General features: G+C 35.3%; 2 protein-coding genes and 1 pseudogene across 7 annotated transcripts in view; 2 read left to right on the top strand and 1 right to left on the bottom strand.

The window, feature by feature from the left end:
• clstn1 (calsyntenin 1) overlaps nt 1-11,338 on the top strand; it is a 49,150-nt gene extending 37,812 nt beyond the window's left edge. For all 4 annotated transcript variants that reach the window (XM_016526030.1, XM_016526028.1, XM_016526029.1 and 1 more), the window contains 7 exons: nt 3,750-3,898; nt 4,077-4,321; nt 4,926-5,096; nt 5,277-5,422; nt 6,312-6,444; nt 6,855-7,042; nt 7,994-11,338. In XM_016526030.1, coding sequence (XP_016381516.1) covers nt 3,750-3,898; nt 4,077-4,321; nt 4,926-5,096; nt 5,277-5,422; nt 6,312-6,444; nt 6,855-7,042; nt 7,994-8,182 — 1,221 coding nt within the window. In that variant the 3' untranslated portion in view covers nt 8,183-11,338. The remainder of the gene's footprint in view (nt 1-3,749; nt 3,899-4,076; nt 4,322-4,925; nt 5,097-5,276; nt 5,423-6,311; nt 6,445-6,854; nt 7,043-7,993) is intronic.
• A 2,810-nt stretch (nt 11,339-14,148) lies between these two features.
• LOC107718820 (protein LZIC-like) lies at nt 14,149-16,264 on the bottom strand. Of its 3 annotated transcripts, XM_016526050.1 has the most exons (8): nt 16,121-16,264; nt 15,614-15,720; nt 15,394-15,529; nt 15,133-15,231; nt 14,885-14,980; nt 14,707-14,788; nt 14,533-14,616; nt 14,149-14,449 (listed from the first exon to the last, which is right to left on the bottom strand). In XM_016526050.1, the coding sequence occupies exons 2-7, from the start codon at nt 15,712-15,714 to the stop codon at nt 14,558-14,560; spliced, it is 573 nt and encodes a 190-aa protein (XP_016381536.1). In that variant the 5' UTR covers nt 15,715-15,720; nt 16,121-16,264; the 3' UTR covers nt 14,149-14,449; nt 14,533-14,557. The 3 variants fall into 3 exon arrangements, with proteins under 3 accessions (XP_016381536.1, XP_016381535.1, XP_016381537.1); XM_016526049.1 differs by having other exon boundaries at nt 14,149-14,616; XM_016526051.1 differs by having other exon boundaries at nt 14,149-14,616; nt 16,127-16,264.
• Nucleotides 16,265-16,912: 648 nt separating this feature from the next.
• The window catches only part of LOC107718819 (nicotinamide/nicotinic acid mononucleotide adenylyltransferase 1-like), a 7,665-nt pseudogene continuing 6,626 nt past the window's right edge, over nt 16,913-17,951 (top strand).

Raw genomic sequence — 17,951 nt, 5'->3', positions numbered from 1 at the left:
TTGTTTTTGAACTGAACACCAGCAAGATTATCAATGAATGACAGCTTTAATTTTTGGTAGTTGTTGCATGGTTGCAAAAGACTTGGAATATAGTACACAAGTTGTATTGACTATTTTCAGAATACTGTGGTGTTGCGTTTTGTCATTTTTGGGGCTTGAAAGTCGCAGTCACAATGATTTGTCGTTGTGTGGAAAATAACCGTTCGGACTGCTGTAGCATTTAATGGAAGAAATTATGGGGACAGAACAACATGGCGAGTAAATGATGACAACGTTCATTTTTGGTTTAACTATTCCTTTAAACTGCACAAGAAAAGCTTTGTTCTCACAATGGCCTTTGTAATGTTTTCTTTTGCACTAATACCACAGAAATGAAGCTCTATTCCCATGGCACCGCTAGACACTGGAGTGACCACAGTAAGTGTTTCCAAACCTCAGTTATGCTGCTCAACATTAGCTACCTCAAAGCATCTTGAACAGTTAAAAGTGCCATTGATGGAGAGACGCAGATCCAGCGGATGACTTTAGTGGATCAAAAACCTCCATAAGACTTGGTGTGTGTTTTGCCTCCATCAACAGGAAAGTGCACAGCTGATTGTCATCACAGAAGCATCTGGCTGGCTTTATCAGTAGAAGGATTCTGTTTCTATCAGTTTGCTGCAGAATGTTTTCTTCTGTGGTCGAGTGTGATTGCAGTTCTTCTGATGAAGAACAGAGAAAAGATGAAAGGAGGAAAGTCATCAAGAAGTGAAAAATGACTCGTATCATAACAACAGCACGTAACAACAGTGCGTTTTCCTCTTGGCATCTAATTGAGCTAATTTGCCTTCTTGTTTTTGTTTTCATGTTCAGATTTTGAAGCTTGACAACTCTGTAGACAGTAATTAGGTTAGTTACATTTGCTTGGAAGTGATAATTATTGTCACCAAGCCAGGTGTAATGGCTTGAAATTCTGTTGCTAAACACAGGACACTCATGCGCAAACTGCAGCAGATCGTTCTGCCAAACAGCTCGCTCTGAGCAAGCGTTACAGCCACAGGAATAACACAATCTGCATGTTTTATTAAGGCTCATCTAGTACTAGTACTTGAATCTAGTACTATTTATAGTAATAGGCATTTTACATGAACAGGGTGCAAAATAGGGCCTGAAATTAATAACAAAAAATATGAAATATATATGGTTTTAAGTACACGGAAATAAAAGAAGACCGCACCAGTTGCACCCCCCTAAGGACGGCCCTGCGTGTATATGTGAGGATTAGGACACAAAAAGGCCCATTTGCTTGGTATCATACAAGACAATCTAAATGATCAGTGGGTCTCTGTACTCAATGAAACTCTATAGTCCTCTGAGTATTAGACGGGGCAACCTGAGAAACAGTGGCCACCACAACATCACTTTACATTCACATGACGGTCAAGCACTATCAGGCACATTCAGCTGAGAACAGATGTGTGTGTGTGTGTGTGTAAGAGAGAAAGAAAGAGAGATTTAAATTTACATTTAGTCATTTAGCAGATGCTTTTATAAGCGACTTACAAATGAGGACAATGGAAGCAATCAAAATCAACAAAAGAGCAATGATATGCAAGTGCTATAACAAGTCTCAGTTAGCTTAATGCAGTACACGTAGCAAGTTTTTTTTTTTATCATATAATAAATAAAAAGAAAACAGATAGAATAGAAAAAGAATAGAGCAAGCTAGTGTTAGAGGCCTTTTTTGCTTTTGTTAATTGTATAATAAATAAAAGAAAACAAATAGATAGAATACAGAAAGATTAGAGAAGCAAATGTTAGTTTTTTTTTTTAAAGAAAACAAGCAGTTAGTAAATAAATACAGTGCAAGTCTAAAAGGGGCAAGTTGTTTTTTTATGACCATTATAGTGTTTATTAATATTTTGAATTAGCATTTATTTTTATATTTTCAGTTTTCAGTTTTATTTTAGTTTAATTTTTAGTCATTTTGGTATATGCTTTTGTCATTTTTTTCGTTTTTATATTAATGTTGCTTAATAGCTTTAATTTATTTTTATGTCAGATTTAGTTTTAGTAATTTTTTCATCTAATATTTTTAATATTTTAATTTGAATTCCCAAAAATTATTTTTAATGCCAATTTCTGTCATGAAACTAGATGGCGCAGACTGATGGATCGTTAACACAAACTGATGATATTCACAGTGTTAAACAACTTAGCAAAAGCTGATTCATGTTGCATACGCAGCCAGTGAGCTTACTGCATAACATTTAAATGGCTGGTTAGCATTCACTAGAGCATTTCACATAGAGTTCCTCTGAAACCCTCCACCTTCCCCAGCTCCACCTGTATAGTTCTGCTACAGGTTATTATATATGCTATTTGTGCAGCAGCAGTATGTCTTAAATACTCACAGCACTGTATCAGCTTATGTATTGGCAGTAGCAAGTTCCTGTACTTGCTTTGCAGCAGCAGCAGCAATAATCTACAAATACAGCAATAACCAACAGTAGCAGCAATTCAGCAGTGTAGCAGATCTGTTCCGCCAAGACCAAATACATTAACATTGTCATTTCCATTACCATGCTAAAATCTTCTGAGAGTTGTCATGATAGAAATATTTTTAATTTTTGTCAGAAGGATAGTTCACCTAGAAATGAAAATTCTGTCATCATTTATACACCTCATGTTGTTCTAAACCCTTAAGACTTTGGTTACTATTTAAAACACAAATTAGGGCTGCACGATTAATCGAAATTAAATTGCAAAGGCGATATCGCGATCGCGATTAGGCAGAAGCTGCGATTGTCATGCGTATCTTTCAGTGAAGCACGGTTCTGTGATCAGTAGTAAATCTCCATCCGAAGGCCAGAGGGCGCTCTCGTGCTGAAACCCCAAATACGCCTCGCAGAAGAAACCCAGGAAATCCCTATAGCGGTTGCTGAATAAACAGAAGATTTAACTGCTTTCATTAATTCAACATGACTAATAAACACAAGTCTACGACAATATATGGTTTATCCGAGTTCATAATAAATAAAGTATATAATAATACAATGCTAATCGACATAGCCTTTATCACTGCTTAGAATACTATGAAATATGTTGCGTGTCTTATTCTGTGTAAGAAGCCACATCATCTCACAGAAGGATTTATTTCAAACACTCGACTGGCGTTATGAATAGTTTGGAGTAAAAACATGTTATTAAATGTGGTATTTTCACGTGCTTTCAGATGGAGCAGCATTTACTACACAGGCGTAGTTCACTGATAAGCTACGCAAACAGCTTTCATAATCGCACAACGATTTCTTCGATTTCATAATCGTGCGATTTAATCGTCTGCGATTATGAACGCGATTTTGCGTAGCTTGTCAGTGAACTACGGCTCTGTGTAGTAAACGCTGCTCCATCTGAAAGCACGTGTTGGAGATTTACTACTAATCACAGAACTGGCTTTACTGACGAGATGCGCATGACAATCGCATTCGATTAATCGTGCAGCCCTAACACAAATTAAGGCATTTTTAATGAAACCTAAACGGTTTTTGTCCATTCATTGCAAATCCAGGTAACCAAAACTTAGAAGATCCAAAAAGTTCACAAAGGCATCATAAAAATGAATGGTTTAACCCAAGTCTTGTGAAGAGATATGATCACTTTGTATGATGAGCAGAATTACTTTAGGTCGACATATTTAGCAGATTTAATTAAAAATGTCTTAATTTGTGTTCCCAAGGTTAATCAAATGGATATATGTCTCTCTCTAGGTGGAGTTTAACCCCAACCAGTCCTCTCTGACTCTGGAGGGAGATGACATTGAGAGCTTTGAGAAGGTCATGCAGCACATCTCCTACCTAAATTCCCGGCAGTTCCCCACCCCAGGAATCCGCCATCTGCGTGTCACCACCACTGTCAAGTTAGTTTCCATCATTTCAGTTCAGCTGCATCACTCAAGCAAGCCCCACCCACTTTGAAATATTATTGCTCCAAAATAACACAGAAAAGCTAATAATGAAAAAAAAAAATCTATTCATACTTTTAGTACACTTATAATGATGAATGTATTATGCTTTATCTCCTTTGTAATTCTTTAGATGCTTCAATGAGGAGACGTGCATCTCTGTGCCTGACTCTGAAGGATACGTGATGGTTCTCCAGCCAGAGGAGCCAAAGATCAGCCTCAGTGGAATTGACCATTTTGCCCGTGGAGCAGCTGAATTTGAGAGTACGGAGGGCGTTACGCTCTTCCCTGAGCTGCGCATCGTCAGCACCATCACCCGTGAGGTGGAGGTGGAGGTGGAAGCTGAGACCGAGGCCGAAGGCGAGGATGATCCAACAGGTACGCTGGGAATGTGAGATTCACATGTTTTGCTGAGAAAGGTGGAGAGAGGGGAAATGGATCATGAAAGAGAAAAGAAGTTGTAAGCAGATTGACCAGGAGTAGTTTCCACATTGGCCACAAGAGGAATTTTACAGGGACAAGTTACCCATGAAATGAAAATTCTGTCATAATTTATTCCAAATCTATATGACATTCGTGTTGTACACAAGAGAGGATGTTATATTGATTTGGAACAGCATATTAAATGGAAATGCAAATGGTTAAACAGTTTATTTGAGCAATATTTTGGTACATGTTATATTCAATACATGTTTATATTCAAAAGGTAGAAAAACTCATGTTGTCTATATAATAGATTCTGGGATGAATGCTTATGCTTTAGGAAAAGAAAGTCTAAGACGTTTTCTCTTAGCTAATGTTTTTTATTTTATGTTTTAGTGCATTGTAAGTATTTCTTAGAGATTGCTCCTTGCAATCGATATTTGCCATAAAATTGCATGGTGGGCTGTTTTTGAACATTCAAGTCTTTCCAAGATCAAATGTAATCAAATGGAGAGGTTCTGCTCTAACTTACTGACGGATGGTTTTTGTTTTTTGTCAGTGCAAGAGACGGTGGTATCTGAGGAGATTATGCATAACTTGGACACGTGTGAGGTGACTGTGGTGGGAGATGAACTGAATGGAGATCATGAGAGTTTGGAGGTGGATCTGGCCCAAATCCAGCAGAGAGCTCTGGAGATGAGCTCTTCCAACGTGGGCATGGTCATCACAGGTACTCATCCATCTACATCAACAAAACTGCAATATATTCGCACACATTTTTTGGATTATATTTGTGAGTTTGGTTCATGGTAGTTTATATCCAGCATCTTGCTGAATGGCTGATCTAATGGTATTAAAAGCTTCAGTACTGTAATCTTGACAAATAGTTAAAGTTTGTCTCTGTCCACAGGGGTTAACACCATGGCGAACTATGAACAGGTCCTGCATCTGATCCGCTACAGGAACTGGCACACAGAGGCTCTGTTTGACAGGAAGTTTAAACTTGTCTGCTCTGAACTCAATGGCCGCTACATCAGCAATGAATTCAAAGTCGAGGTATAGCTGACCACACACTGTCCTCAATGTAAACAATTATTTATTACTTTCACTAAAATGTCCCACTAAAACCATAGTTTCTGCTATATACCTACAGTTATATTTACTACAGTTAACTGTATATATACACACTTCCTTTCAAAAGTTTGGGGTCAGTAAGATTTTTTGTAAGACATTAATACTTTTATTCGACAACAATGTATTAAATATATGAAAAGTGACAGTAAAGACATTTATAATGTTACAGAAGATTTATTTTGAAATAAATAATGTTTTTTAAAACTTTCTATTCATCAAAGAATCCTGAAAAAACGTTTCTTCATAAATATTAAGCAGCACAACTTTTTTCAACATTGCTAATAATAAGAACTATTATTTATGATTTCTGAAGCATCATGTGACTGAAGACTGGAGTAATGATTCTGAAAATTCAGCTATGCCATCACAAGAAAAAATTACATTTTAAAATATATTTAAAAGGAAAAACAAATTTTTTAAAAGCTGTTTTTACTGTATTTTTGGTCAAATAAATGCATCCTTGATTACAAGAGACTTGTTTTAAAAACATAAAAGAATAAATGGACACCAGACTTTTCAACTGTAGTGTGTAGATTGAAAAAAATAAATTATATAAATCATTTTCTAGCTTTTATTTTTTATTTTATATATGGTCTTATGCACATTTTTATTATATGAATTTACATTATATGTATAAATGCTAAAAATCAATGTTTTTTTAAGGGTTCTGTTAATATAAAAATGCTGTATACAAGGCTATATCAAAATAAGCCAAATAAGGATATAAAGAGACTGATTCTGTAGCAAACTGTATTGTATTGTACTATGCAGATGCCAGTTGTGTGACCGTCTTTATTGTTTATGTAATCAGGTCAACGTGATCCATACAGCCAACCCCATGGATCATGCTAACAACGCTATGGTACAGCCTCAGTTCATCAACCAAGTACAGCATGCTTCAGTGGACCTGTCTGGACACAACCTGGCTTACATGCATCAGGCCTCCGGGCCCCCCCCCCCCAGCTTCTCTGCTTCTCTGTTCAACTTCTCTTGGAGATAAAGGCGTTTCATTGGCTGCTTCATCTCTCACAGTATCTCTCCTAGATTATTGCACTAATCTCTCATTAAAGATAATCCAGACTTTGTTATCAAATGAATAAGCTGTTTAATGTCGAGCTCAAACCTGAATTCAGTTTCTTTCCATGAGTTTTTCCGCAGCTTAAAGTCAATCTAAAAAGTAGGGCAGTTATGGAGCGCCGTGTACTTAGCCTGTTTTTAATGGCGCACTTTTAGGGATTATATACAAGTGCTGTTTACAACATCTGGACAGCCTGTGAGGGGCACCTCAGACAACCTCTTTTAGGTTTTTATCACCCTAAATACCAAATGCTAATCTGTGTCCATCCACTCTTCACAGTTGTCCCCAGCGCAGCCACCGTTGTTATTGTTGTGTGCGTGAGCTTCCTGGTGTTTATGATCATCCTTGGTGTCTTCCGTATCCGTGCTGCCCACCAGGGCACCTTGAGGGACCAGGAAAACGGCAAAGAGAACGAGATGGACTGGGATGACTCTGCCCTCACCATCACCGTCAACCCAATGGAGGTGCGTTCTAAAAGGAACAGAGCTTGCTCGCTCAGCGCTCTTAGAACACTCATGCATAGTTAATGCAGCAGAGGCCTAAACCCATCAAAAATACTCAATGTACAGTTGTAAAAATGCCCCTTTATTACCATCCCTCCTCATCCTGTTCATTTGTCCACTAATATGGATTTTCAGTCAACTAAACAGCTATTTTTTTGCATTCTGGTTGCTGTAAGAAGTACTAAATTTGGTAATTTCAGCGATATTGCCATTACAGAGAGATCATTTGATGTGATTCATAAAGCACGGACTTCCATTATAGAGGCTTGGAATAAAATTATTGGTTCACTTTTGAAATCATTAGTTTGGTTTTCATTTTAACTGTAAGTTTTTTTTTTTAATATATTTTTTTATAATTTTTAAAAAATCCAATAATCACTATATAATATGATATAATCACTATTATTTAGAGCTTATATTATAATGTAATATAATCACTATCTATCTATCTATCTATAGTGATTATATTATATATAAACTATATAACTTTACCAGAAGTCAAATCGCAATTGCACAAAATTGCAATATATGACGTCAAAATCACAATAGATTTTTTTAGCCAAATCTAAAATAAATAAATAAATCTATATAAATAAAATTTATTCTAAAATAAAAACAATCAAAATAAAACGCTTACTAAAAAGGTTAGATATTTTATCTGTTTATCTTTCATAGCATGTGACATTAACCAACATCAGTGAACCCTGAACATGCAGATGTGTCATTAAATTATTGAAATATTAATGTAAAATCTCATGGGGTGCTTCAAGTAAATATTTTACATTAGGGGTTCGGTTGACAAAAAAGTTTGGGCCCTGTTTTTATAATAAGAATTTGATTGCTCATAACTCAAATCTTTTGAATAAATCTGTTATGCAGTTTAAAGAAGGTCCAGTTCTCTCTTCCTCTTAGACTTACGAGGATCAGCACAGCAGCGAAGAGGAAGGAGATGAGGAAGAGGAAGAGAGCGAGGATGGAGAGGAGGAAGACGACATCACTAGCGCAGAGTCAGACAGCAGTGAGGATGAGGGTGGCGAACAGGAAGACCAGCAGGGTTCAAGCAGACAGCAGCAGCTGGAGTGGGACGACTCCACCTACTGATCCTCCTGAGCACACAGTACACACTACTTACCATCACACACACACACACACAAACTCACACGATGACAAATCCACCCACACACAGTCACATCCCTCTGCCAATAGGGACGCCCATGTTCCCCCTACCTAAGGAGCCATGCGTAAAAATGCAGAAAACACTGAAAACTAAACAACTATACAATATATGTACAATATAGATACGAATATATCCGGTGTCTGTCGTGACAGTCCGCTTCATTTCCACCTGCCAAGGCTTCCCTACCGACATCTTATTGTGGTGGTATTCAGTGTAGTATAGTATCACAGCTATCTCAATACAAGTTCCTAATTTATTGAATCTTTTTCTGTCCTATCCGAGGGAATCCTGACCTGCATTTGCATTTTTTTAAAGCTCTGTATGGACACATCCCTGCACTTTTACTTTTCAAATTGAGCTTTGAGAATGATTTAATGTATATTCCTTGCACATGATGTTTTAGGTTGATTCGCTAAAGGAATTTTGAGGAAAAACTCTTTCCGATCACTTTTTTTCCTCTTTATATTGCATGGCAAGATTTGGAATCATGGGTATGGAAGACAACTGCTTTTTGATATTTTGTAAATAAGACAAAACCATGTAATTAGTCAGTGTGTTAGTGAAAGCCTAACCAATGGTTTCCGGTATCTAAAAAAACACAGTACCTGCTGTAGAATATTGTGTCAGATGCTCTTAGCATGTTTCAGAAACTTTCAGTAAATCTCATGCTCGTACAAAAGACGTCCGCTTCACAGAGAGAAACCCAGAGGCTGAGGTTTCTGTGGCAAAGTGTCATTCATTTTGTCTTTTCTCTTGGAGGTGGGTGTGCATCTTTTTGTTTCGTTTCGTTCCGTTTCGTTTCGTAGTGTTGGATGGGCGTAGAGTTGGTTCAGTGCTTTTGCTTTACATATGCTAATTCTAGCTGGGCTTGCAATAGCACAAAAGCTACACCAAGGCTTCAGTGTTTTTATTTCAGTGACGTTTTGGGGACTAATAATCACATTCAGGTGATGAATATACTGTTGTTTTTTTCACGTGGTACTGTATGTTGTACAGTTTAGGCACACTGCAGTTATTTAAGCCATTCTTAAGTGATAGTGCTTGTATTTTCTGTAATAAATAGAGACCAATTGGAATCACAGTATGCACTCTAATAACCCAGTTCGAATAATGGAAAATGGGTGCGCTGGTGATTTATCGACAATGTGAGCATTGAAAGGTCCGTTGTGTACTGTTTCAACAGACCTCTTGCTAAATTTAGATGGTCAGTTACATTAAGTGTACTAAACAAAATTATTGGGTTGATTTTATTATATATATGTAGTATTTTTAGTGATGTTTTTTTTATTTTCAAATTCAGGGTTAACCCAAGTTATTCTTGTCATTTCAAGGCCCCTAAAAGCATTAAAAGGGCTAATTTGCCTATCAGCGCATTAAAAGAAATGCATTTCAACTCTTAAAGCATAACATATTTTTGCAGTATGGCCGTTGGATTTTATTGTACATGGAACTGTACTGTAGAGTTGTGTAAAGATATTTGTTTACATTTGGTAAACTTTTATTCCTTTTTGGTGATGCTATCAATCTACTCCAGATTTGCAGGTCATTTCTCCTCGTAGACGCTCTCAGAATCATGCCATAGTTTAATTTTCTTACCGTGATTGGACATTTTGGGATGCACCCCCTCCAAAATGGTCATTTATTGGAGAAATTAATACTCCGTTCCCTTTGGGCTGGAAAAAAGAATGTTGATTATTTAGGACATTGTACATTGTTTGATTGTTTAGTAAAGACGGACGTGAAGCTTTAGGGTACAGATTTGTTTTGTTTACATGCCTGAATATTCTCAGTTTAAGGCCTAGGCTACAAGGCTTTGTTATGATTGGTGGTATGAATATAATTTTGTTATGTCAGAAAAGGTACAATGTGGGAAGTTGTCGAGAAGGTCCATTTTTGAGACCCATGAAAGGGCGACGGGAGATTACATGTTTTGGTCATCAGGTCCCCCCTTCAAAATTGACAGGACTTTTAAAAAGAGGTCCAGAATTCTAGCTGGCGGAGTTGGGAGTGCCTTTAGCCTGTCACAGCGCATTAATAACACAACTAACCAAACATTCATCCATGTCATTTTAGTTGTTGCAATTTTCTCATTTTATAATGATTTAATATTAGATTTCTTACAGGTATGCGGAAGTGATTTTAATTTTCTGTTAGGGATCAACAGCTAGTTTTATCAAGAGTGGACGTTTTAATTGTCCTGAATAGATGTCTTGTGTTCATGTTGATGTGTAGAGAAAATAGGTCCATACTGTATCATCAATGAATATTGTACTAAATAATGTTTGAGGAAATCCACTTCGAAAAAATGTACATTATTATAGGCAGCAAATGTGGGTATGAGTTTAAGAATATGTGTATAGTGAAAGGTGTATCTCCTGATAACGCTGTAGAGGGCAGCATGAAATTCACAAGAAGCAGATACATAATGATTTCTCACACTAACGTAAGTCTCTCACAGTGTATTCTCAACTTGCAATCCTTTTGAAAACTGGTTGATCGATGTAGACCATTCCATGAGACCAAATTTAGTATAATCAATGTTTGTACTGAAAATCGCACAATTGTTTGTATCTTCCCTCCTGTCCCCTGATGCAAATATTCATCTGCAGGTTCTCAAGGGAAAGCTCATGTGAATTGTATTTCAAACAATGTGATTTTGACGATTTTAAGGCACTGGCGCAGAAACTTTCCATAATAAATAAAAGCAGTCTGTGCTGAGTGTTGAACGGCTGCAGATGGTGCTTGTCTAACGGGGCATTGTCTTTGCATGTATAACACAAGATATAAATATTTCCTGTAACTGGCATATGGTACTGTGGGTTTGGAGCGGAGTAGATGGGACAGGATACTGGTGATACTACTGAATCAAAGATTATCTGTCTCAGATTTGCAGCCTTCAGTGGTCATTGTTCACATTTTGAATTACTTTTATTTTTTTTGCTGTAGAAATGAAAACTGGGGATGTTGTAGAACTGTTGGATGCTCCTTCCAGCTCATTCACATTTCTATTATTCAAAGGAGTAATTATAGTGAAGTCGATGCTTGCTCATGAACAAAATAAAGGATGAGATGGGAATAAAGTTGGAGTGTTGGCATTCCGATTATTTCGCTTGATAATTATATATGATACAGTTTCTGTCTATGCCCACCTTTACATTAGCACAAACATGTTTTATCAATTAATATATTTGAATATTATATTTACTATAATATAAATGTGTACATATGTATTTTTATATATTATATACATATTTATATACACTGGTCATTCCTGGGATTCGGCAACATTTCAGTCCCTTTTTAAAGTGTTAAAAGCTTTTCACAATACTTTGGTATGGCCATTATAATGAATAAAAACGATTATTGCATTTAAATAATTTTTAGCATAAAATATCTCATTTCTATCTTACACCAAGCATTTTATCATGTCCCTGAGGCACTTCACTGAGTTTGTACTTAGAAAATTATTAACAAAATGTGCACGGTGTCTAAATTTTTTGGCAATAATGTAAGCATTTATTTGTGTTCCTTTCTTGTGAGATATATTTTAGAAAAAACACTTTAAGGTTATGTTCCTCAGTCTGAGCTCAACACACTAACCATTCAATGCTCGTAATAAATTAGACTCCACCCATATGTGACACCATTTACCAGAAATGACATCATTCGGGTCTATTTAATAGTGGTGCAGAAAATGGTAAGTAGTATCATACTTTTTATTCTTATTTTTGAGGTGTATTATAGTCAGGGATGGTACGGTCAAGCTTAACAACTCAACCCTGTTACATAAAATTAAGATGGAAAATTATTATTTTTTGACATTTTATTTTAATCCATAAGTATATACAATGTGCTTATTTTATTGCTGCAATATATGGACTACTCTCCTACGCTACATGAGGGGCAGTGGCCATTTTGAGCAACAACAAAAAAATACAACCCCATCACGCTCAACCCTGTCACAAATATGTATATTTCTAATTGTTTTGGGGTTGTAAACTTGTGACAGGGTTGAGTTATTTACTAAAATTATTATTAATTTTTATTAAAAAATATATAAAATAGTCATTGTTTCAGTAAATATATACTTACCAAAATAATGACAACTCATATTTTTGTTATAAATAGAATATTTAATATATGTCCACTTAAATTTTGACAAGCATCCTACATCAGAAATTGCATCCACATTAGCAGCAGAAAGACAATGTTGGGAATGCAGATATGTTGACCCAGAAGGAAGAGGACAATATGAGAAAGAAACAAAAACGGAAAATTAAAATTGAAGGCAATGTATTACTTCAAATGTGTTACAGTCTTCAACCCCGTCACACTTTGTCACATTAATATTTTTGGGGAAAAAAGGGAAGACAATTAAAAATGAAAGCATTTCTTGCTGATTACCATCTGACGTTAAAGGACTAAAACAATAAAAATGTGGTTTTAGTTAAACATCTAAATTAAAAAGATTTTTTTTTTACAAAAATAAAACAGACTATAGACACACAATTTGTCTATTTTTAACTTCAGTCCTATAAAAATGTGAAAATTGTGATAAATGTTACATTTGTTATCATTAAATCGTTATGAGGGACACATGAGCAGTAGGTAGATGTTTGTTTTATAACAGGTTCTGTGTAAAATCCTTTTTAAACTAATCCCATTTTGTCTGTTACGGGGTTGAGAATAAAAGGTGTCTAAATCTGAAAAAATAAATAAAAGCTCTTTAATGCCTGAGGTGGGAAAATATGATTTTTTTGGGAGGTTTGATATGTGGCTTATGATGTGGGGTATTTAGATCCATATGTAGTTGAAAACAAATTTCCAAGTTGAAATGTTACCGAATCCCAGGAATAACCCACACACACATTTAATGTATTTAAATGTGTATATGTAATAAGTAATATATGTATCAATTAAAATAATCAATATTTATAATATATAATTTAAATTAAAATAATCATTCACCTTGATCTTTTCTCATGTATTTCATCTTTCATGAGGCCTCTATGATGAAGGTGAATTACCATAGACAATGTTACCGAATCCCAGGAATAACCCACACACACATTTAATGTATTTAAATGTGTATATGTAATAAGTAATATATGTATCAATTAAAATAATCAATATTTATAATATATAATTTAAATTAAAATAATCATTCACCTTGATCTTTTCTCATGTATTTCATCTTTCATGAGGCCTCTTTGATGAAGGTGAATTACCATAGACTGTATGTGAAATACAGACCACAGTAATGTTGCCAGGACTAGAGTGCCACCTAGTGCTTGAAAACTGAAAAATATTCATATCTAATTCATATAAGCAAAACGTCTCAGTGGTTCAGAGAAGATACAGAAAGAAGCCTGCTAATGTCATAATGAAATGATTAGACTGAGAGTCTGTTTGTTATTTTTATGTTAACCTGGTAGTGTGGAATTTCTTATAAGGTTTATAAATAATTATATTGATAATGATTTCCCAAAGATCACAATCCAGTTTGTAATGGAATTTGCAGAGATTAAACATGTTTTTGACCTCTTTTTCAACCAAATACAATGTATTTGCATTACAATGCAATGCAAAAAAAAAAAATTTGCAGAGATTAAACATGTTTTTGACCTCTTTTTCAACCAAATACAATGTGCAATGCAATGCAAAAAAATAAAAGTTATTGTAACTAGAGAAAGAGAAAGGTTATTGTAAATAGAGAAAAGAGAAAACACTGGCAACGTTTCAGATGTTGATCATCAAATATATTCAAATACAAAACATTTACAAATATCACACTGGTTAAAAAAAGTAATGACAAACAAAATTAAAATGCATAGTAATCACAGTCTATTTTACTATCAAATACTAGTACCAAAGGCTTATTGGCGAACAGCTTAATGATAAGATTAATAAATAACATTATAACCAAAGGGTTAAAAATGAATCAAGACCTTTTTGAATAAAGACAATCTTACCTCACTGTATTCAGAAAAATTGTTAAGAACTATTCTAAAATGATGTGTAAATATTTGAGACATTTCACTGAAAATGTAAACACTTTTTTTTCACTGTACCCAAATCAAACATAAAATGTATAGGAATAGGATGTATACAATACAAATAACTGTCGGATGAATCCCAATGTATTTACTTTAGGTTGAGTGACCACATGATGTCATCTGACAATTCTGTTCCTAAGTGTACAAATTGCAACCATTGTTTAAAAAATTACTGTAAATACTGTAAAATGCACAGACAGCATTTAAGCCACACTCACAATAAATGTCAATCCTAGTAAGCCTTTATGTCGGGGTCTTCCCAACTCCAGAACTGGCCAATGCCATTATCTTATCTTCAGATCCTGGAAAGTTAAGATGCATTTGATTATTAAAGAGATATTTAGTAAGCAAAGTATGCTTCATTAGTAATAATTAGCTGCTTCTCGTCTTACCCAGGCTCGCAGTCACCTTCTCAAAGTGGCTCAGAGTGGCACTAGCATTTGCAGCAAGAAACGCTTCATCCTCTGTTGTCAGCTGTGCATTCAAACAAGTTACAGATATCAGAAACAGTTTAACATGTGAGTCTTGAAATAGATGTGAGAGTATTTGTGTCAATAATATCCTTCTCACCTTCTCGCCAAGTTTTCTCAGAGCCGTGAGGATCTCCACTTTCTGCTGAGTGTACACATCTCGAGGGAGCTTTCCAACCATCACATCACGGTCCATCTGAATTCACACAGTATCATAAGAACCGCACAAACACATTGCATTACACCAAATACACAAAATAATGTTCTTTTTAGCAACATCATATGACCCCTTTAAGTCTTTGCATATATATTTGAAAATGTTAATATTTAAAAAAAAATTATATTCACCTCAGCCAGTCTTGTCCTCAATTGCCCTGGCTGCTTTTTTGCAAACAGCCGAATGACTTCAGGTGTCTTGAATGCTTGACTGATGGCAGCTTGGATTGCCTGATAAATATGTGCAGTCATAAATGATCTCTCAGCATACAAAATTATTTATACTAGTAGACGTCAGTCTAGATGTCTTTGTACAGTAATTTAAAAAAATCATCTATATATATATATATATATATATATGAACTTCCAATACAATAAAATGTAAATTCTTACCAGTTGCATTCCCCCCAGTTCATCAACTAGTGTCATATTCCCAGATATCAACTTTTTCAAAGACTCATTGAACTCGCTCAACTGTTCTAGTGTCTCTTTTTTGGTTTCTTCATATTCCTCCTCTTCAAGCTCTTCTCTGCAATAGAAAAATAATTAAATTTTTGTATTTTTCTGTGCATGTAACTGAATGTGCTGTAGAGAACTGATGGGATGCCATTACCTGCACTCCTCTAAATCCTGAAGCTGTTGCATTAACCGGTCCAGCTGTTCTTCCATGTTTTGTCTGAGTTTGCTTGTTTCTGATGCCCCTCGAGAAGCCATTGTTGTCTTTTTAAATAATTAACAAGCATAATCACATTTTAGCACCATATATTCATACGGAACATTATTACTACATATGGGAATGCCACAGCTGTTATAATCTGATATACAAGTTATAATACAAGTATAATACAAGTTATATACAAGTTACTGATATACACATTTCTGAACTGATCAGAATTAGTATAGTGTTGGCTGTATCAAGGTAAATATTGTTACAGGTCTGGTATAACATCCATGAAATACATGAAATAAAGCGCATTCTTTTGTCACCTTCTGCTTTATTCTCTCTCACTGCATAGTTAGCTTAGCTTGCACTAAAATATATATATAAACAAACAAATGTACGAACTGTAACAGGATCCTAAACGGCATGGTTTTACGTGAATCAAGTAGTAATTCTCACCCGTACTTTTTTCTCCAAAGAAGTCCTACTGATGAAGACAAAATTATAACGAGACTTAAGTTCCCAAGTCCAGTTGCTAAGGTGTGGTTTGCTAGCACTATTTATCTTCAACAGAAAGCCAATGGCTTTTCTGCATAAACTCTGCGCAGAGTTGATTATCATGAACACACTACGAAGACGTTGGAATGATCACACGCGCATTGATAATTTGTTCCACGGTACTATTACAGCTAGTACTACTAGGGTAAAATACGAATATTTTTAAGAACTTCGCATTTGTCGGTCTTGCTGTTTGTTTACTATAGAGCAATATTTCGCTGCATCTGTTGGCTAAATAAAGTCGGTGAAGTTTTACTGAAGCACAACCACTGCAATTAGATAAATAGGAAGCACTAGACAAGTTTGTTGAATTGCTAAGTATCGTTTAGTCCTGCTTTGATTACATATTATTGCGCATATTTGTGGAATGGCGTTTTATTGAATAGAATATCATTCCTAAACCCATTTGTGTCATTAAGAATAGTTAATTATTAGATAACATACACTGTTAGCTCATGAACTACAGTAGTAATGCATCTTATACCTACACTTTGGAGGCAGGAAACGAGATTTAATTGTGATTTCCATTTAGGTAAAATTTATATTTAATTACAATAATAATAATATATCCAGAAACAAACCTTTATTATTATTATTACTTTGTATATGTATGTTATAAATAAAATATGTTGTCTATATATTTCTATCTAGATTACTTTTTTTTTTCAGCAGACAGCATTTTTCATATAACCAATGACATCACAAGAGAAAACCAAAGTGGTGCTGCTGGCATGCGGGTCGTTCAACCCCATCACAAACATGCACCTGCGTATGTTCGAACTGGCTCGGGATCACCTTGAAGACACTGGTAAGTTTTTTTTTTTTTTTAAGTTTTAAAGGGATAGTTCACCCAAAAATGAAAATGTTGTCATCATTTATTCACCCTCAAGTTGTTCTAAACCTGTATTCTTTTTTTTCTTTCTTCTACTGAACACAAAAGAAGAATGGAGAATTTTGAAGAATTTTGGTAACCAAACTGTTGACTTTCATAGTATTGAAAAAATTCTATTGATGTCATGTTTGATTACAAGCATTCTTCACAATATCTTATTTTGTGTACAACAGAAGAAAGCAACTCATAAAAGTTTGGAACAACATTAGGATGAGTAAATGATGACGAAATTTTATTTTTTGGGTAAACTATCCCTTTAATGTGAATCTATATTATTATAAAAGTCCTCTATTTTGTTATCACTCATCAAACATGCATATTTAACATACATAACTTTTTTTGTTGACTTAGGAAGATACATAGTGGTGAAAGGCATAATCTCTCCAGTTGGAGATAGCTATAAAAAGAAAGGTCTGATTGAAGCCTGCCATTGGTTAGAGATGGCTAGCCACGGAGAACTCTGATTGGATCACAGTGGATGACTGGGAGAGTCAGCAGCTGGAGTGGGTGGAGACAGCCAAAGTAGTTCGGTGGGAACGTCTTAAGATCATGTGATTTAAAGGGGTCATATGATGCTTTTTTAAAGATCATTATTTTGTGTATTTGGTGTAACAGAATATGTTGACATGCTTTAATGTTCAAAAAACACATAATTTTTCAAATACTGTACATTATTGTAGGTCCTATATGCCCCGCCTCTCTCAAACGCTTCTTTTTCTACAAAGCCCCCTCCTTTGACAAGCGCAGTCCGCTCTGATTGGCCAGCTGACCCAGTGCACTGTGATTGGCCGAACACCGCAAGCACTCAGTCGGAAATGTAACGCCCCTTACCATAATCAC

This window comes from Sinocyclocheilus rhinocerous, unplaced genomic scaffold (assembly GCF_001515625.1).
Source record: "Sinocyclocheilus rhinocerous isolate Xijiao unplaced genomic scaffold, SAMN03320098_v1.1 scaffold2017, whole genome shotgun sequence".
NCBI lineage: Eukaryota > Metazoa > Chordata > Actinopteri > Cypriniformes > Cyprinidae > Sinocyclocheilus > Sinocyclocheilus rhinocerous.
This window is presented reverse-complemented; position numbering and strand designations above follow the sequence as displayed.